Source organism: Piliocolobus tephrosceles, chromosome 17, assembly GCF_002776525.5.
Source record: "Piliocolobus tephrosceles isolate RC106 chromosome 17, ASM277652v3, whole genome shotgun sequence".
In the NCBI taxonomy this organism is placed as follows: Eukaryota; Metazoa; Chordata; class Mammalia; order Primates; family Cercopithecidae; genus Piliocolobus; species Piliocolobus tephrosceles.
The window spans coordinates 58,184,398-58,201,725 of NC_045450.1; the positions used below are offsets into that span (position 1 = coordinate 58,184,398).

General features: G+C 43.4%; 1 protein-coding gene across 1 annotated transcript in view; it reads left to right on the forward strand.

The window, feature by feature from the left end:
- Positions 1–17,328, forward strand: part of HYDIN (HYDIN axonemal central pair apparatus protein) — a 390,515-nt gene that overhangs the window by 195,004 nt on the left and 178,183 nt on the right. Inside the window, exons 23-24 of the mRNA XM_023210374.1 lie at positions 15,221–15,340; positions 16,055–16,133. Of these exons, the coding sequence (XP_023066142.1) occupies positions 15,221–15,340; positions 16,055–16,133 (199 nt within the window). The remainder of the gene's footprint in view (positions 1–15,220; positions 15,341–16,054; positions 16,134–17,328) is intronic.

The following is a 17,328-nucleotide window of genomic DNA, read 5'->3' on the forward strand; positions in this document are numbered from 1 at the left end:
GGGGGGGGGGGGGGGGGGGGGGGGGGGGGGGGGGGAGGGAAAGGGAGAGAGGGAGAGAAAGGGGTGAAGTGGGGACAAGTAGGAAGCACAGTCTTTTCCCATCAAGAGTTTATAAGCTGAATGAGAAAACAAGAGGCTCATAAAAATCCACAGCTACTGTTTGTTCCACAGTTCAGCACTTTGCCCTCTACTTTTCAGCCTTGCAAATATTACCCAGTGAAGAAATCTGGTGGGAACACTGATGGGGGTCTGCTGGGCGGGCTAGATGATCAGTCCCAGCATGATGAAGAGACGCCTGCTGCCCCTAGAGGTGTGAGTGCAGGGTGGAGGGAAGGAGCCTCTGGGTGGTGGCTTCCAGCCTTATTCTGAGTCCCTGAATGTGAAAGCTGCTAGAGGTGGGGGATCGCATACTGAGACTGTGCCCTACAGGGGGTTTTTAGTGATAATCACACCCCAACTGCCTGTGATAGCCAGTGGTTCCTGATTCAGGCAGGAACTGAGGATTTCCTTGGCCTGGCTGGCTCCATACCAGAGTCATCAGGAACCTCAGGGATCCTCTTAGTTTTTGCCTTAACTGGGTGAGGCCCCACCAGAGAGCATGTTGGCAGCAAAGCCTGCTTCCTGTTACTCTTTCCCATTCACCTCTTTCTTGAGGCCACAACACTATCACAGGAGGGCAGTATTCCCTACTTGTTGCCACATACCGGGCAGACTGTTGCTGTGGGGCTGTTGTCTTGCCATGAGGTTCTGCCCACAGGTTCATCACCAGCTTCTAACTGATCATCCTTTAGGGGAGGAAGTAGGTAGCTCTAGGAGAAGCCATCCTGCATCTGTTCAGAAGGGCTTGAAACCTCTTACTCTGTCCTTCTATTAACAGGTTTGGAAATTCAAGTTCAGCCCCGTGTCATAGGAGTGGAATTGTTTTTTCTTCTAGACATCATTCCTACAGCTTGGTTCACTGCCACTGAAGGAAGGGCAATATCGAATAGCTAAGATCTGTAGATTTACTCTGCTCCTTGAGAAAGAATATCACTTATTTAGATAAACTGGAAATATATGTATAATTATAATTGAATATAATAGATGTATTACATGTGATATATAAATTAATCAGGTTGGCGATAAAGCAAATTCTTAAATAGACACACACACATATATATATGTATTATTTAACACAGTGGTGTTCTGGCTTTTTACAGCAGAACACTTTTTATGTCAATCACTTCAGAACAGAGATGCTAAGTGAAAGAAAGGGTAAAGGAGTCCTTCTTTCTCCTTCTTCCCAGCCTCATCAGTTCCTGGGCTTCCTCCGAGGAACCCTGACATCTGTAGCTATGGCTGAGTTGGCTGATGCCTAATTACTATTTAAGAATTACGTTAAGTCACAAAGCAATGTTGAATTTTCTACACTTAAGTATAATGCATTGCACTATATTACTGAGCTCAGGCTGCCATAACAAAACACCATAGAGTGCGTGACTTAAACAAGAGATATTTATTTCTCAGTTCTGGAGGCTGGTAGTCTGAGATCACAGTGCCAGCATAGTCAGTTTTGGTGAAGGCTATCCTCCTGACTTGTAGACAGCCACCTTCTCACGATGTGATCACATAGCAAAGGGAGAGAGAGAACACTCTGGTGTCCCTTCTTATAAGGGCACCAATTCCATGAGGCTGGAATCTAAACCAAATTACTTCTCAAGTCCTTGATGACCACATGTGGCTAGTGGCTATGTAATGGACATAACAGATAGAGAATATTTCTATCATTGCTTAAAGTCCTAGTGAACAACACTTATAGACAATTTGAATGCATTAATAGGCTTAATATAATTGACATATGTAGAACACTAAAAAAAATCTTCTGGCTCCATGGAACAGTTAAGAAAAATTACTGTATACTAGGGCTTAAAGCAAATCTCAACAAAAAATCTGTTCTGTCAGAAATCAATAGCAAATAGATGACAAGAAACAAACAAGTAAATAAAAACACAGGCTTAGACATTTTAAAACATACTTCTGAATAACCTTAGATAAAATGGATAAATTCTTAGAACAATACAACTTGCCAAAACTAACTTTTTTAAAACAAGAAATCCAAATGGTCTTATAACCATTAAAGAAATAGTTTCAAATATCCTCATTTTTAAAAACCCACTAAGCCCTGATAGATACAGAAAAGTTCATCCAATGATTTAAGAAATAAATTATTTCAGGCCGGGCACGGTGGCTCACGCCTGTAATCCCAGCACTTTGGGTGGCTCACGCCTGTAATCCCAGCACTTTGGGAGGCCGAGGCGGGCGGATCACAAGGTCAGGAGATCGAGACCACGGTGAAACCCCGTCTCTACTAAAAATACAAAAAATTAGCTGGGCGCCATGGCGGGCGCCTGTAGTCCCAGCTACTCGGGAGGCTGAGGCAGGAGAATGGCGGGAACCCGGGAGGCGGAGCTTGCAGTGAGCCGAGATCGCGCCACTGCACTCCAGCCTGGGCGACAGAGCGAGACTCCGTCTCAAAAAAAAAAAAAAAAAGAAAGAAATTATTTCAAACTTAAACTCTTTTCAGAGAAAAATATAAAAGACAGTATTACCCAACTTATTTTATAAAACTAACTTAATTTTTATACCAAAATCCATTAAACCCGGTCAGGGACATGAAGATTTCAGGCCATTCACACTCATTAATTCAAAAATATAAATGTAAAACATTCACCAAAATATTAGCAAACTGAATCCAGCAAAGCATAAAAAGATAAGATATAATGAGGTTGAGTTTATTCCAGGAATGCAAGGTTGGTTTAACATTACAAATCCAATAATTCAATTTCCTATACTACCCCATTAAAGAAGAAAAAAACATATGATCATCTCAATAAATCAAGGAAAAAAATCAGTAGAGCGAAACAACTATTCATGTGAAAATTCCTTAACCTGATCAAGGATAACTTTTTAAAATAGGAAGACATGTTAAAGTCATCTCGTTTAAAAATCAAAAATAAGATGAGTTCCATTTCTTTTTTTTTTTTTTTCTTTTTTCTTTTGAGACAGAGTTTCACTCTTGTTGCCCAGGCTGGAGTGCAATGGCGTGATCTCGGCTCACCACAACCTCTGCCTCCCAGGTTCAAGTGATTCTCCTGCCTCAGTCTCCCAAATAGCTGAGATTACAGGCATGCGCCACCACGCTCAGCTAATTTTGTATTTTTAGTACAGACAGGATTTCTCCGTGTTGGCCAGGCTGGTCCCAAACTCCTGACCTCAGGTGATCTGCCTACCTTGGCCTCCCAAAGTGCTGGGATTACAGGCGTGAGCCACTGCACCTAGCCAAGAGTTCCATTTCTATTCAACAATTTACTAAAGATCCTAGCCAGTGTAGGAAGATAGGAAAGTAAATAAAAGAGACTAGATTTGGAAAGGAAGAAACAAAAGTCATATAATAATTACATGGAAAACACAAAATAATAAACAGACAAATTACTAGAATTAATAAAAGAATTGAGTGAGGAGGATGGATTGATACAAAGTTATAAAATTCAATTGCATCACTTTTTTTTTTTTTTTTTGAGATGGAGTCTCGCCCTGTCCCCTGGGCTGGAGTGCAATGGCACAATCTTGGCTCACTGCAGCCTCCGCCTCCTGGGTTCTAGCAATTCTCCTGCCTCAATCTCTTGAGTAGCTAGGATTACAGGTGCCTGCCTACATGCCCAGCTAATTTTGTATTTTTAATAGAGACAGGGTTTTACCATGTTGGTCAGGCTGGTCTCGAACTCCTGACCTCAGGTGATCCACCTGCCTTGGCCTCCCAAAGTGCTGGGATTACTTATAGGCGTGAGCCAATGCACCCAGCCTCAATTGCATTTCTGTATAGCAGCAACAAATAGAAAATAGAATGCAGTTAAAAAACAAAACAAAAAAAAGGACTTAGAAATAAATCTAACATAAAAATACAATATTTATGGATAAATGATAATTTTATTAAAAGTCGTTAAAGAAGACCTAAGTAAATGGTGAGACATACTTGTTTCATTGATTTAAAAGACTCAGTTCAGTAAAGATGTCATTTTTCCCCGGAATGATCTATAGTTTAAATGTACTTCCAATCAAAATCCTGACAGGTTGATCCTAAACTTTATATAGAAGAGAGATGAGACTACCCAAGCTCCTAGATATCAAGCCTTATTGTAAAAATACAATAGTTTAAAGTGTGGTATTTGTGCACAGATAGGCAGATAGAATAAAGGAACAGAATAAAGACCCCAGAAACAGGTCCTTACGTGTGTGGAAACGTGACAAAATTGAAATATTTGAATAAAGGAGAAGGGATGGCCTATTCAGTAAATGATCCAGAAACAATATGTCATCTATATAGAAAAAAGCATAAACGGATCCCTAAACTCACACTATAGAAAATCACGCCTGTAATCCCAGCACTTTGGGAGGCCAAGGCAGGTCACACAAGGTCAGAAGTTTGAGACCAGCCTGGTCAACATGGTGAAACTCCATCTCTATTAAAAATACAAAAATTAGCCGGGCATGGTGGCATGTGCCTGTACTCCCCGCTATTCTGGAGGCTGAGGCAGAAGAATAGCTTGAACCCAGGAGGCGGAGGTTACAGTGATACGAGATTGTGTCACTGCACTCCAGCCTGGGCAATAGAGTGAGACTCTGTCTCAAAAGAAAAAAAGAAATTAATTTCAAATGGGTTAAAGATATAAACATGAAAAGTATAAGTCAGTTTTTTTAATTTGAAGAAAATGTAGGGTAATGCTTTGATTATCTCTGATTCTGAATAAGGAAGATTTTTTTTAAAACAGACAGGGTCTCACTTTGCTGCCCAGGCTAGAATGTGGTGGCATGATCATGGCCCACTGCAACCTCAAACTCCTAGGCTCAAGTGATTCTCCTGCCTCAGCCCCCAAGTAGCTGGGACTACAAACACATACCACCACACTTGGCTGATGCTCTTTTTAAATTTTTTGTAGAGATGGGGGTATCACTATATTGTCCAGGCTGGTCTCAAACTCCCAGCCTCACACAATCCTCCTATCTTGGGCTCCCAAATTACTGGGATTACAGGTGTGAGCCACCTCACCTAGCCTCAGAATTTCTTAAACAAGAGACAAAAAGCACAAAATCATAATGAAACTATCCATAATCTCTATGTTGAAGTTGAGAACTTTCTTCATCAAGAGACACCATTAAACGAGTACAAAGACAAGGCACCAACAGAGAGCAGTTTTGGCATACAGACTGCCTTCAGATGATCAGTCTACATACTGCACAAAGAATGCCCTTGAAGGAAAAGACAGATTTCAACTAAAACCCAGGAGAGAAGAATGAGCAGTTATTTCACAGAAGAAGAGATATGAATGGCCAATAAAGAATAAAAAGATGTTCCACCTCATTAGTAATCTTGTAAATGGAAATTAAAGCATTTACAACTAGACACCATTACATACCCACCAGATTGGACAAAATTAAATATGATCATACCAAGTGTTTCCACCAGCTTTTCCTCCACAGTGTCTCCTGGATCTGCCCTGCCTTTCATCATCTTTCCCAGGAATTCTCCCTCCAGGCTACCTAACTCACTCTGCTGGTGGCTTGCTTCCCTCTGGTCTCCCCTGGCTGTAGACCAACCTGTGATTACTTTTCTTAAGGGTGTTGCTTTCACCACCCCATTTCCTTCCCTCTGACCCAAGAGGAAGATGAGCCCTTCGCTTTTTAGAAATACATGAATGTTTTTAAATCTACAGTTGTCTCTCAGATATCCACTGAAGGTTGGAGCCCTTGAGAATACCAAAATCCACAGATGCTCAAGTCCCTTGTATAAAATGGTGTTCTATTTGTCTATAGCCTTCCAACACCCTCCTGTATACTCTAAATCCTCTCTAGATTACCCATAATAGCTCATGTAAATCTATGTAAATAGTTACAGTATTGTATTGGTTTTTTATGTGTTGGTTTTTTTTATTATTATTGTTGTTGTGTTGTTGGGTTTTATCGTTTTTCTTTTCTCAGAAGTTTTTGATTCCTGATTGGTTAAATCATTGGATGCGGGACCCACGGATGCAGAGAGTGACTGTACAGAAAAAAAGCATCTGTTGCCTTTCCAGGCCAAGCTTTCTGTCTGTTCTCCTCTCTAGCAATAATCTCCTCACACTCGCAGTATCTTCAAGCTTCCTGTTCCTTTGCCTACAGTACAAGTGCTTCACATCTTAGAAAACCCGTCTCTTAATCCTCTTGCATTAATCACCAACTCTCTACCAGGGAATGGAAGAAAACAGAGTACCCTGGTTGCCTCCATTCATTCCCCAACCCAATTTAAACTGACTTTTGGCCTCCTCACTTGACTGAAACTGCCCCTGCAGAAAGTCAGCAATGATTTTATTATTATGAAACTACGTTGTATGTGCAAAAGTGTTTGTAACATAGATACATAGTTTGAGAAGCATAAATCAATGTCCGTGCCTCATGATCCCCATTACAAGTAGGATACTGTTAGTAAATTTGAAGTCCCCTGAGAGCAGTAGACCACTTTACACTCCATCTCTGGTGTCCCCAGAACCTTCCCAGGGCCTTCATCATCCAGGCCTCCTATAGCCTGTTCATCTAGAATCTCCTCTTCTGCGCAATGGGTCAGCTAATTTATCTGACCGGTGGGGGGCGGTCAGATTACCCACTGAGGCTAATGAGAGGGCTGTCTGCCGTCTCTGAAATCTGAGCTTCCAGAGACAAGTTTCCTGCCTTTGTAGTCAACCTGCAAGTGACCCAGGGCCAAGCACAGGGAAACTTAAGGAGCAGCGTAGGCCTTCAGCTCTCTTTATATTTAACTTAAAAGCTATCTCCATGTTAGGGCCCATACAGTCTACTTCTATTTGCAATTCAGCTTAGTCTCATTTCCTGGGTTACCGTATCCATTACCCCATAGATAACTGAATTGGACTGTTTTTCATTTCAATTGTGAGTGTTATAAAACTTCTTGTCCTGCTTTTGTGTTATTGTAGAACTCTAGTCACCTTGTTATAGCTTCATTCTTTTTGAGACATTTTCCCAATGTTTCCAGTATCAGTGGAAGGCATCAGCCCTCCAGAGATTCAGTGTGAGCTAAGCCAGCTTCTAATGAAATCAGCGGAAGCTGTCAGTGCCTATCTGAACCTAAGTCAGGGTTGTGTCCTCTTGGTTCATGGAGTGATGTTCGTAAAAAAGGCTCTTTTGGTTGGTCTACATCTTCATATTAATTAAAATCCTCCCAAAGCTAGCTACATCTACTGAAAGCCAGACATTAAAAGAAATTGACTTTAAAAACCATCCTGTTTTGAAAGTATTCCTGAAGAGCTTTGAAGCTGATTATAAGGGAGATTTCACAGCCTACCTGTTTGGCAGCCTTTCTAAGATCATGTAGCAGTGGGGACACCTTCTGGAGCTTTATAGAAGTGGCGTTTTTACACAGAAATCTCTCTAGACTAGAGCGCTTCAAGGTAGATTCTGGGCACATTCCTCCACTACTCACCTAACAGCAAAACTGTTTCTGCAAAGTTACTTCAAGGGCAAGGCCAATGGTGTCTTGCTCTTTCTCATTCAGATTACAATCAGGATGGGTTCCTCTGCTTTCAAAGGTTCTAGAAGACACATTGTATATTCCTTGTGTTATGGGTTCCACTTACTTTTGGAATGAAAAGACCTGCTTTGGGAGTCACTGCCCTGGGTATGGCTGACATGACCGGACCCAGGAGAAGCCTTCACCTGTGGATTGGCTGGACTCTCCAGCAAAGTCACTAAGAGCATGAACTTTGGTGTGGGTCTGATGCAGCCACTGACCTGTCCTCTGAGCCTCGGTTTTGTCATCTGAAGACAGGATAATCATAGTGGTTTCCTGCTCAAGCTGTTGTGAAGATTAAATTAAGCAGTGCATATCAAGTGCTTCATAGTTCCTGGTAGGGAATAGTGATGAATAAGGTCAGCTGCAGTTACTTAATTGGGGCTCTTACTTGATACAGTTGCTTTACCACTATTTTCTTCATGACCTTCTCACTACCATCTTCTAGGTCAGTGGTTCTCAGCCATGAATGCACATTGGAATCACCTTGGGAAGTTTCAAATAGATTGAAGCCAAGTAAATCAGAATCTCTTTGGTTGGGATGCAGGCTTCAGTCTTTCTTAAGGGTCCATGAAGGATCCCAATGGCCAACCAACACTGAGAACCACCGTTCTAGAGGCTCCAATTGCAACTCCTTTTGAGAACCTTTTAAAAGATGATTTTCATCTCCTAAACTCTGAGTAACTTGAGTTTCAGCCTCTCAGCAATCTCTCGCCAGTTTCCACCTTAGCACACGTGGCCAGTTGGAAGTATTCTGTGGTAATAATAACATCAGAGGGCCGGGGGGCGGGGGGCTGCTTTCCATAATAGAGACATGTCTTTAGTTGGCTTCCCTTTCTCACGTGGCAGAGCTAGACCGTGCTGGTAGGGAAGGCACTGGGCCAGCCCATCTGTTTCCATCTGTCATTTGCTTCCCAATGTAGGAGGTCAGCAAGTGTAGGACCACAAATCCAGACAATAAATATGGAAACATGGCAGGGACTTTGTGTTTGCACCAAGAGGGGCTTAGAAATATGCTCACTTTTAATATAATTTAAAGCAATATTATAATCTGCTCCCTTTAGAAACAGCAGTCAGGGGCTTGCCTAATCTGGAGCAGATTTGCAATGTGTAGAGACAGAAGAAGGAAGGGAGGGAGGGAGGGAGGGAGGAGGGAAGGAGGGAGGGAGGGAGGGAAGGAAGGAAGGAAGGAAGGAAGGAAGGAAGGAAGGAAGGAAGGAAGGAAGGAAGGAAAGGGATCAGGGGGTTTACAAAATGAGAGAAGCAAAGTCAGATAGCTGAGAGCAAGAATAGGAATTTGGGAAGCCACCTGATAAGATCTGATAAGTAAAGATGCGTGGTTTGCACCAGATTATAAATTAGGAACAATGGAAATATGAGATTGGAACTGCAGGAGAAAATAATCTCAGCAATGAAATTAATTCACAGAGGCCACTAGCTCACATTCAGACCTTCAGAGTGTTGAATACTCTCAAAACTGGACCTCTGACCATGCAAGGCACCAGTGGCTACTGTGGATCACTTTCTCATTTTGATACCAGTGATATATAAGGATGATGACCAGCTTGCGTGGCTAAGAATATTGACATTTTCTTTCCATACTTGAAATGTTTTCATTCCACTTGTTCATTCTGTAATTGTTTATTGAGGGTAAGTGTGCAGGGCACTGTGCTAGGGAGAATAAAACCAATCTGTATATGTTAGCTTTCGTCACACAACAAGATACTCGAAACATAATTGTCTAAACAGAAAATGTGGATTAGTTCTCATGAATCTGTGAATTGGCTAGGTGGTTTTCAAGTTGCCGTTTGCATCACATTTTCGAATGCCTCATTGGCCAAGGAAGTCAAGCCAAGCCCAGATGCAAGGCCTGAAGAAAATAGATTCCATCTGTTGATGGGAGGAGAAGCAAAGTTGTATTACAAACAGTTGTGCTTACAGGAATTGGAGGGATTACTTTTTCACAAATAGTAGACCATCTGATACAACATTTGAACAAAACAAGATCTGTATAACCCTTTTTACTACAGGGAGTTAACTGCAGTGCTCCTGACTAGAACTTCATTCAACAAATGTCAGGTTTGACTCTAAGCTTGGTGTGCTCCCCAGTGCTGGAGACCGTGGGGAGAGAGGCAGACATGGCTCCTGCCCCTGCTGATGAGTCAATTACAATGTGGGGTGTAGAAGCATGGAGATGACCCCTGAACCTGGACTTGGGGGTCAGGGAAGATGTTCCAGTGAAAGTAACATCTAAGCTAATGCTGAAAGGTTAGGTAGATGTTAACTGTTCAATGCCAGGAGGAAGAGGTGCATAAGAGCAATCAAAGTGACTGCTGGGGTCAGTGCCAGCCTGCAGTGGCAGTTGGGGCATCAGCCCCTCCCCCTCCCCATGGCTACTATCTCCCTTCTTGTCATGCCTGACCCCAGTGCCGACCATCACTGACCCCACCTCATTGCTTCTGTATTCTTCATCATCATTGTCATCATCATCACCTGCTTCCATTTGGCACCTACACATACCCTGCGCCCACAACAGACTTCTTCCCTGTCCCTGGGGAATCCACATTCTCTCCATCCTATTTCCTTTGCAGCAGGGGTTCTCAACCCCCCACATGACAGCACCAGTTTGTGGCCTGTTAAGAACTGGGCCACATGGCAGAAGGTGAGCGGCAGGTGAGCAAGCGAAGCTTCATCTGTATTTACAGCCACTCCCCACCACTCACATTACCACCTGAACTCCGCCTCCTGTCAGATATGCAGCAGCATTCGATTCTCACAGGAGCACAAACCCTATTGTGAACTGCACATGTAAGGGATCCTAGTTGCATGCTCCTTATGAGGATCTAATTCCTGATGATCTGTCACTGTCTCCCATCACCCCCTGATGGGACTGTCTAAGTTGTAGGAAAATAAGCTCAGGGCTCCCACTGATTCTACATGATGGTGAGTTATATAACTGTTTCATCATATATTATGATATAATAATAATAGAAGTAAAGTGCACAATAAATATAATGTGCTTGAATCATCCTGAAGCCATCCCCCCACCACCCCCACCCATCCACGGAAAAAATTGTCTTCCATGAAACCAATCCCTGGTGCCAAAAAGTTAGGGACCGCTGCTTTGCAGGCACCTTTCCCTCAGCCTAAATGTTCCTTCCACTCTTCACTTGAAAAGAGCCATTCTTTCTTTCAGGCAGAGTTAGACCATATCCTCCTCCATGAAGACTTCCGTATGCCTCCAAGACAAGTTAGCATCTCCCTTGTTTGTATTCCAAAAATGATGATAATCCTCACCAGCCCCACACAAGAGCGGCTCACACTTATTGGACATTTGCTATGACCCAGCTTCCATGGGGCTCCTTACATGAACTAGGGCTCACCGCAATCAGATGCAGAGGGTTCTCTTACTAACACAGCCCCCAGGCCCATAGTGCACAAGTGGGGAAGCTGGAATTCAAACCCAAGCCCTCTGACCTCACAGCCTTGCTTGGAACCCTTGTGCACTGCCTGGCTCCCTGCTGGAGCACTTGTACCCTAAAGCACAGCCATTCCTGTGGCTCTGACTCTGATCCACTGGCCTCTTAGCTCCTTGAAGCAAGGGTTGGGTTTCTCATCTTTGGAATCCTACAACACTATAGTGGATTCCTTAGAAGGAGAGCCCGAGAATGTAGTTCTTGAGGTGATTTATTGAGGGAGGGCTCTCAGGAGAAACTATAAGAAATTAAGGGAAGCAAGATAGGGCCGGAGGAAAACTAGGGGAAGATGTGATTTCAGAAGTCTAACCTCTGCCTGATCCCGTGGGGAGCTGTGGAGTGTAAATTACATCACAGTTTGTCCCCACTCAGAGACAAGGAGGCTGGGCTCTCATAGTCGCCACCCCTAGCAGTCACTCCTTCCTATAAGTCATACCCTAATGAGAGGGAAGGCAGCTCAGGGTGGGTGAGGCATCTCCCATCAGGCCAGGGCAATGCTCCAGAGGAAGGTACAGCCACACACACAGCACCTGGGTGCATCACCCTAATAAAGTGCACCGGCAGCACCTGCTGCAGTCATCAGTTTTTAAAAAGTATTAAACGGCATATGCAGGCCCTTCTTGTCTAGCCAGTGACTAATTTCATCCTCTGTAGTGGACACTCCCAGAAGCCAAGTCTAATGAATCAATGAATTAATAGTCATTGAGTCTCCTGCAGGGCTGCCCACCCCCACCACCTTTTCCCACAAGACTGCACTGCACAGACCTCAGTGGGTGTCCAGCATCCACCATCCCATCTGCAAAGATCATGGAAGCTGCAACACAGAACATCAACTGAAATACAAGCTTGTTCATTAGGGTTTTATTTTAGCACCACACTGCTTCCAGTGAAGAAAGAACAGGAAAAAAAGTATGGTGGGGTTTTTTTTTTTTTTTTTTTTTTTTTTTTTTTTTAACTTTGCAGCACAAAAGATTGTGGTGATCCTTCCCCCAGAGTTGAAAATAAACCATGAGGAGGGAAGCCACTGCCCCTAAAGCCAGTGCTGCTGATCAGCGGCTGTCTGACGTGCATGTGATTCTCCGGCAGCTACAGGGGGCATTTCTCTCCTGGCTTCTCCCCTGATTCCGATACGAGGAGCTCTGGAATTGGAGCAGTATCGATTGTTCCTGTTTGCTATGCACTCTCTTTTAAAAATAACTGAATCTACTCCTGTTAGGGTCAGCATACCAGGAAAGTAATCGTCTGTTCCTGAGGGTAAAAGGAAATCTGATCCAAAAACCTCTACCAACATTCTATTTCAATATTTTGGAGCAGGTTTTCCAGTTTTAATAACTTAAAGCCCTCATTACGGTAAATGTTTCACTGTCTCCTGTGGCTCAGGTGGCGAGCAGGGAGGGCTGCTCTGCCTTCCTCTGTTGATTTCCACAGAGACCTCTCACTTCCCAGTTGTCCAGGCAGCATTGTCCACTGAGGTGTTGTTTTTCCTCAGGTATGAAGACTCTCTACGGCTTCGTATTTTTCCTTTACAGAATTTCCCATGTGCTTTCTCTTTATGCAGCACAACATCTCACAGGGGTGCAAAGGCTGGATGGGAGAGTGCTATTATGTGGGGCAGCGAGCCAGCAAAGCCTCCCCAGGCGTCTCTGCTGACCTGGGGTGATTTAATAAGTGTTCAGAATTGTCCTTGGCTGATTTTCACTGTCCCTAGCTGTTAAGGCTGCAGTGATAGCCCCATATTAATTATCAGCTCCATCCTCAGCTGTCATGTTGCCAGTCCTACCCATGGCAGCTCCTAAATCTGGCTGCCCATTAGAATTGCCTGGGAAGACTGCTAAAAATCTGACTCCTGAGACCTGCTGAATTGTAATCTGTCAGAGGATGAGGTTCAGGAATCTTTATTTTAACGACCTTCCCAGGAGATTTTTTAGCACCCAGCCCAACATGTGTTCTCTGCCCCTAATGGAGTGGTTTCAGCCAGAGGTAAAGTCAGCTAGAGACATCTGGCCTGGAACAAGTCAAATGGAAGCTCAGGCCAAAAATGAAAAGAGTTTTTCCATACTCTGTGACTTCTCCATGCTTTCCCATCCCTACTCTTTATCCCAGGTTGGCAGAGAGGGTGCAGAATAGTCAGATGTTGACTATTCTGCATAGTGAATGCTCCATGCTATTCAGCTGTTCTCATTCAACAGTCCATCCATCCATCCATCCATCCATCCATCCATTCAATCAATCAAACATCTGTTGAGTTTGGGCTGTATGTATGAGACCCTGTGCAATAGAGTCTGTAAAGAGGGGACACTGTGGATCCTTCTTCCATACAGTAATAAGCCCAGCCAAGATCATGCCGGCCCAGTGTTTTCCCTTCTTAAAAAGAGCAACCAGAGCTCAGCTCAGAGCCTTCACCAGGCAAGAAAATAATTACATTGATTTTTTCCGTTGTGTTGATTTTTCTAAATATGAGAGATAATACTGTGTTTTCATTTATAGTAATGACATAGCCTATTAATGAACCCCACAATGTGATATCACCATATGCTCATCTGAATGGCTAAAATGTAAAAGACTAAATACCAAGTGTGGATGAGAATGCAGACCAACTGGAACTCTCATACAATGCAGGTGGTAGTGTAAAGTGGTACAACAACTTTGGAAAACTGGTTGGCAGTTTCCTGTAATGTTAAACATACATATACCATACAACCCAGCAATTCGCTTCCAAGGAGTTTACCCAAGAAGAATGAAAATATATGTCTACAAAAAGACTTTTACACAGATGTTCATAGCAACTTGATTCATAGCATCTACAAGCTAGAAATAGTCGAGGTGTCCATCAGTAAGAAGGTGGGAAAACATCCACACTATGGAATACTGCTCCAAAAAAAAAAGAACAGCTCACTGCTACATGCAACAACATGGACGAATCTCAAAAACATCACGCCAAACAGGAAGTCAGACACAAATTTGTACATATTTCCAATTCCATTTCTATGAAAGTGTAGGCAAATTAATCTGTAGTGATATTAAGCAGATGAGTGTTTGCACAAGGCAACTTTTTAGGATGATGGAAACATTCTGTGTATTAATGTGGTGATAGTTCCACAGATGTGTATATAACTCATCAAACTGTGAGCTTACAAATCACGAGGATGGTAGTGGGATGCCTGAAACTTAGGAAATGATACTCTAGGATGTGGTTAGAGTGGACAGGGTCCTAAAAGAAGTGCAGCTGAAATGCTGTGAAGCTTCCAAGGGAGGGAGATGGGCCAGTGGTGGAAGCTTCACATAGTAGATGACATTTGTGCTGAGCCTCTGAGTACAGATGGGGCCAGAATGAATATGTAAGTGAAATGGATTGAAATTAACATCAAGGGCTTGAGATAGGTTGGGGAGGGGCAGAGATGGGTCCAGAACAAGCCACGTACCAAGGAGAAACAGGAAGAATGGGGGTGACCCCACCACCTTGGCCTTTGTGACATCCAAAGACCTTTCTAATCACTGGAACCTGGACATATGGGCTTCAGCACCAGCCGGTACAGTTGCTTCTTTTCCCCTGGGTTCCTCTGCTCAGAGAACTCGAGTGGCAGCACAGCTTAGTGGTGGGACCAGGACTAGGGTGTGGCGAGCAAGGCACTGAGGTCACATTTAGGAGGCAAGGTCATGTAAGAAACCCGAGCCTGCACTTCCAGGCCCCTAACAGAGAGTGCTTCCCAGGCCTCAGCTGAGTCTTAGCCCTGCTTTCTGGTGATCTGGGAGCAGGATCCCCAGTGGTTCATTCATTCATGACCATGCTGACTACTTACTCCAGGCTGGGCTCTGGATTAGACACCATATTGGATACGAGTCCTCAGCGAGTCCACATGTAGCAGGGATGGTAAAAATAAGTGTGAAAGGGGAAGTCCAGGGGGCTGTGGATACTCAGAGGAAAGAAATTGGGCCGCGACTGGTAGTCAGAAAACTTTTTAAGAGCAAGTGAAACCTTAGCTGAGATTTGAAGAAGGCAAGTTCAAGGGAGGGTATAAGGTGGTCCCTGCTAGACCTGCCTGGTCTGGGATTTGGAGTTTGGCCTTAGAAACTGAGAGCCCACTGAGCACTGATTTGCAAAAACTGATGTCTCCTGTCTCCCCCCATTCCCTGTCCCATGCCTTGGTAGGTTTGTGACGTTGCCGAAGAAGCCCTACCGTGCCCCACTGGCCCAGATGGAGTCCATCCAAGCAACCTCAGAGACTGCCAGCTCACCAGCAATCCCCGAGATGGATTTAAATGATTTTAAGTAAGTGCAGATGCCCTGAGATGGATTTAAATGATTTTGTTAAGTAAGTGCAAATGCAAAGCCAACATGGATTTTTTGTAGTAGCTTTTCTTTTCTTTACATGGTCTTACATTCTCAGTATTCATCCCTCATTGGTTCATTCATCCAGTCCCCAGTCAACAGTTTAATAAGTGTCTTCTATGTGTAGGCCCCAGACTAAACATACAGGATAGGGAGGGGGTACCATCATGAGTCCTGGGGGACTGAGCCCTTTCTATCACATTGTCCAAGGTCTACATATGTCCAAGATCTACAGCCAGGATTGGGTCCAGGGTAGCAAGCAGAAAAGGACATAACAATTCACCAAACATTATATCCTCACAATAAAATGCTCCAATAAATAGGGAAACAACATTAAGCACATAGGGTACCCACATTGTCTGAAGAATTGCTAGAGCTTCCTAGGACTTTTTGTAAGTTGGACATGGGTTTGATGGGCCAGTAAAGAAGGGTTGAGCCCCGTGAAAAATTGACAAGTTCAGTGGCCTAGACCACATGTTTGGGGGCATAGGGCGGCAGAGCTGACCTCTTGAGAAAGGTGTCCCTTGATTGAGAAGCCCCCTTACGTTTGGGGGTGTGGTAGAGGGAGAAGAGGAAGACAGGGCAGTTATGCACCTGAGACTGTAGTGATGATGGCCCAATGAGTGAATCTCTGCATCTCATTAAACTTCTCAGGACTATCCTTGTGGATGAAGATGCCAGGCCTGAAGAAAAAGAACCAAGAAAAACGAAAGCGTCCAGTGTGATCTCAGATGTACGGTGTCCTTTCCCTGGGGAGGGTAGGCAGGTCAAGGGTCCTTCCCATAAAACAAAGGCAGAACCAGGAGCAGAGTGGCCAGTGCAATGCTTGGGTTTAGTTGAGACAAAGCCGTATAGCTTTACCCACATTTCTTCCCAGCCAAACACCCCAGAGCCAATACTCAGTGAGAGCCCAGGACACCTTAGCACATATATCTTCTCTACAATGGAAAAGCCAGTTATCCCTAAACCTTGGTGATCCTGTGATGTTCCTACACCCTAGATAGAGGATACTAAAGGAAAAATATTTTCTTAATAATTCTGTAGCAAAAACAGAGGGAGCTTAAAAATTAATACCCTTAAATTCTCCTTCTAGAATGATGGCCTAAGCAAACTATTGGAGATACAAAGATGTGCATACAAAGATGCTTGTTACAACATTTAGAAATAGAAAAAAATGAAAAAAATAATGAAAGATAAATCGCTTTATGTCCATGATGTGATGCAATCTTTTAAAATAGTGTTGAGCGGGATTTTCCTACGGTGTGGGTAGGAGTATGAATTGGCATAACCTCTATAACATACAACTTGGCAAGTATATCAAAATTTAAAATGCATTGTCCCTCTTCTAGAAATTATCCTCCAGATACACCTCTGCATTTGCATAAAGCATGTAACCATCGTTGTACGCTGCAGCTTTGTAAAAGCAAGAAATATTGGAAACAACTTAATTTCACCAATAGGAGACCGTCTGAATAAACTAAATTACATCTGCACAAGGCAATACTATGAAATTCTTTTTAAAAAATGAGAAAGTTCTCTACATACTAATTTGGCACAATCTCTGATATATTAAGAAAAAATACTCAGCGCAAAACAAAACAAAGTATGTTGTGTGCTACCATTTGTATAAGAAAAATGTCTATTAAAGCAACCAACACTTATTGAGCACTGATCTAAGCTTTGGTTTTTTTGTTTTTTTGTTGTTGTTGTTGTTGTTGTTGTTTGTTTTTTGTGTTTTATTTGAGACAGAGTCTCACTCTGTTGCCCAGGCCGGAGTGAAGTGGCACCATCTTGGCTCACTGCAACCTCTGCCTCCTGGGTTCAAGCGATTCTCGTGCTTCAGCCTCCCGGATAGCTGGGATTACAGGCACCTGCCACCATGCCCAGCTAATTTTTGTATTTCAGTAGAGACAGGGTTTCACCATGTT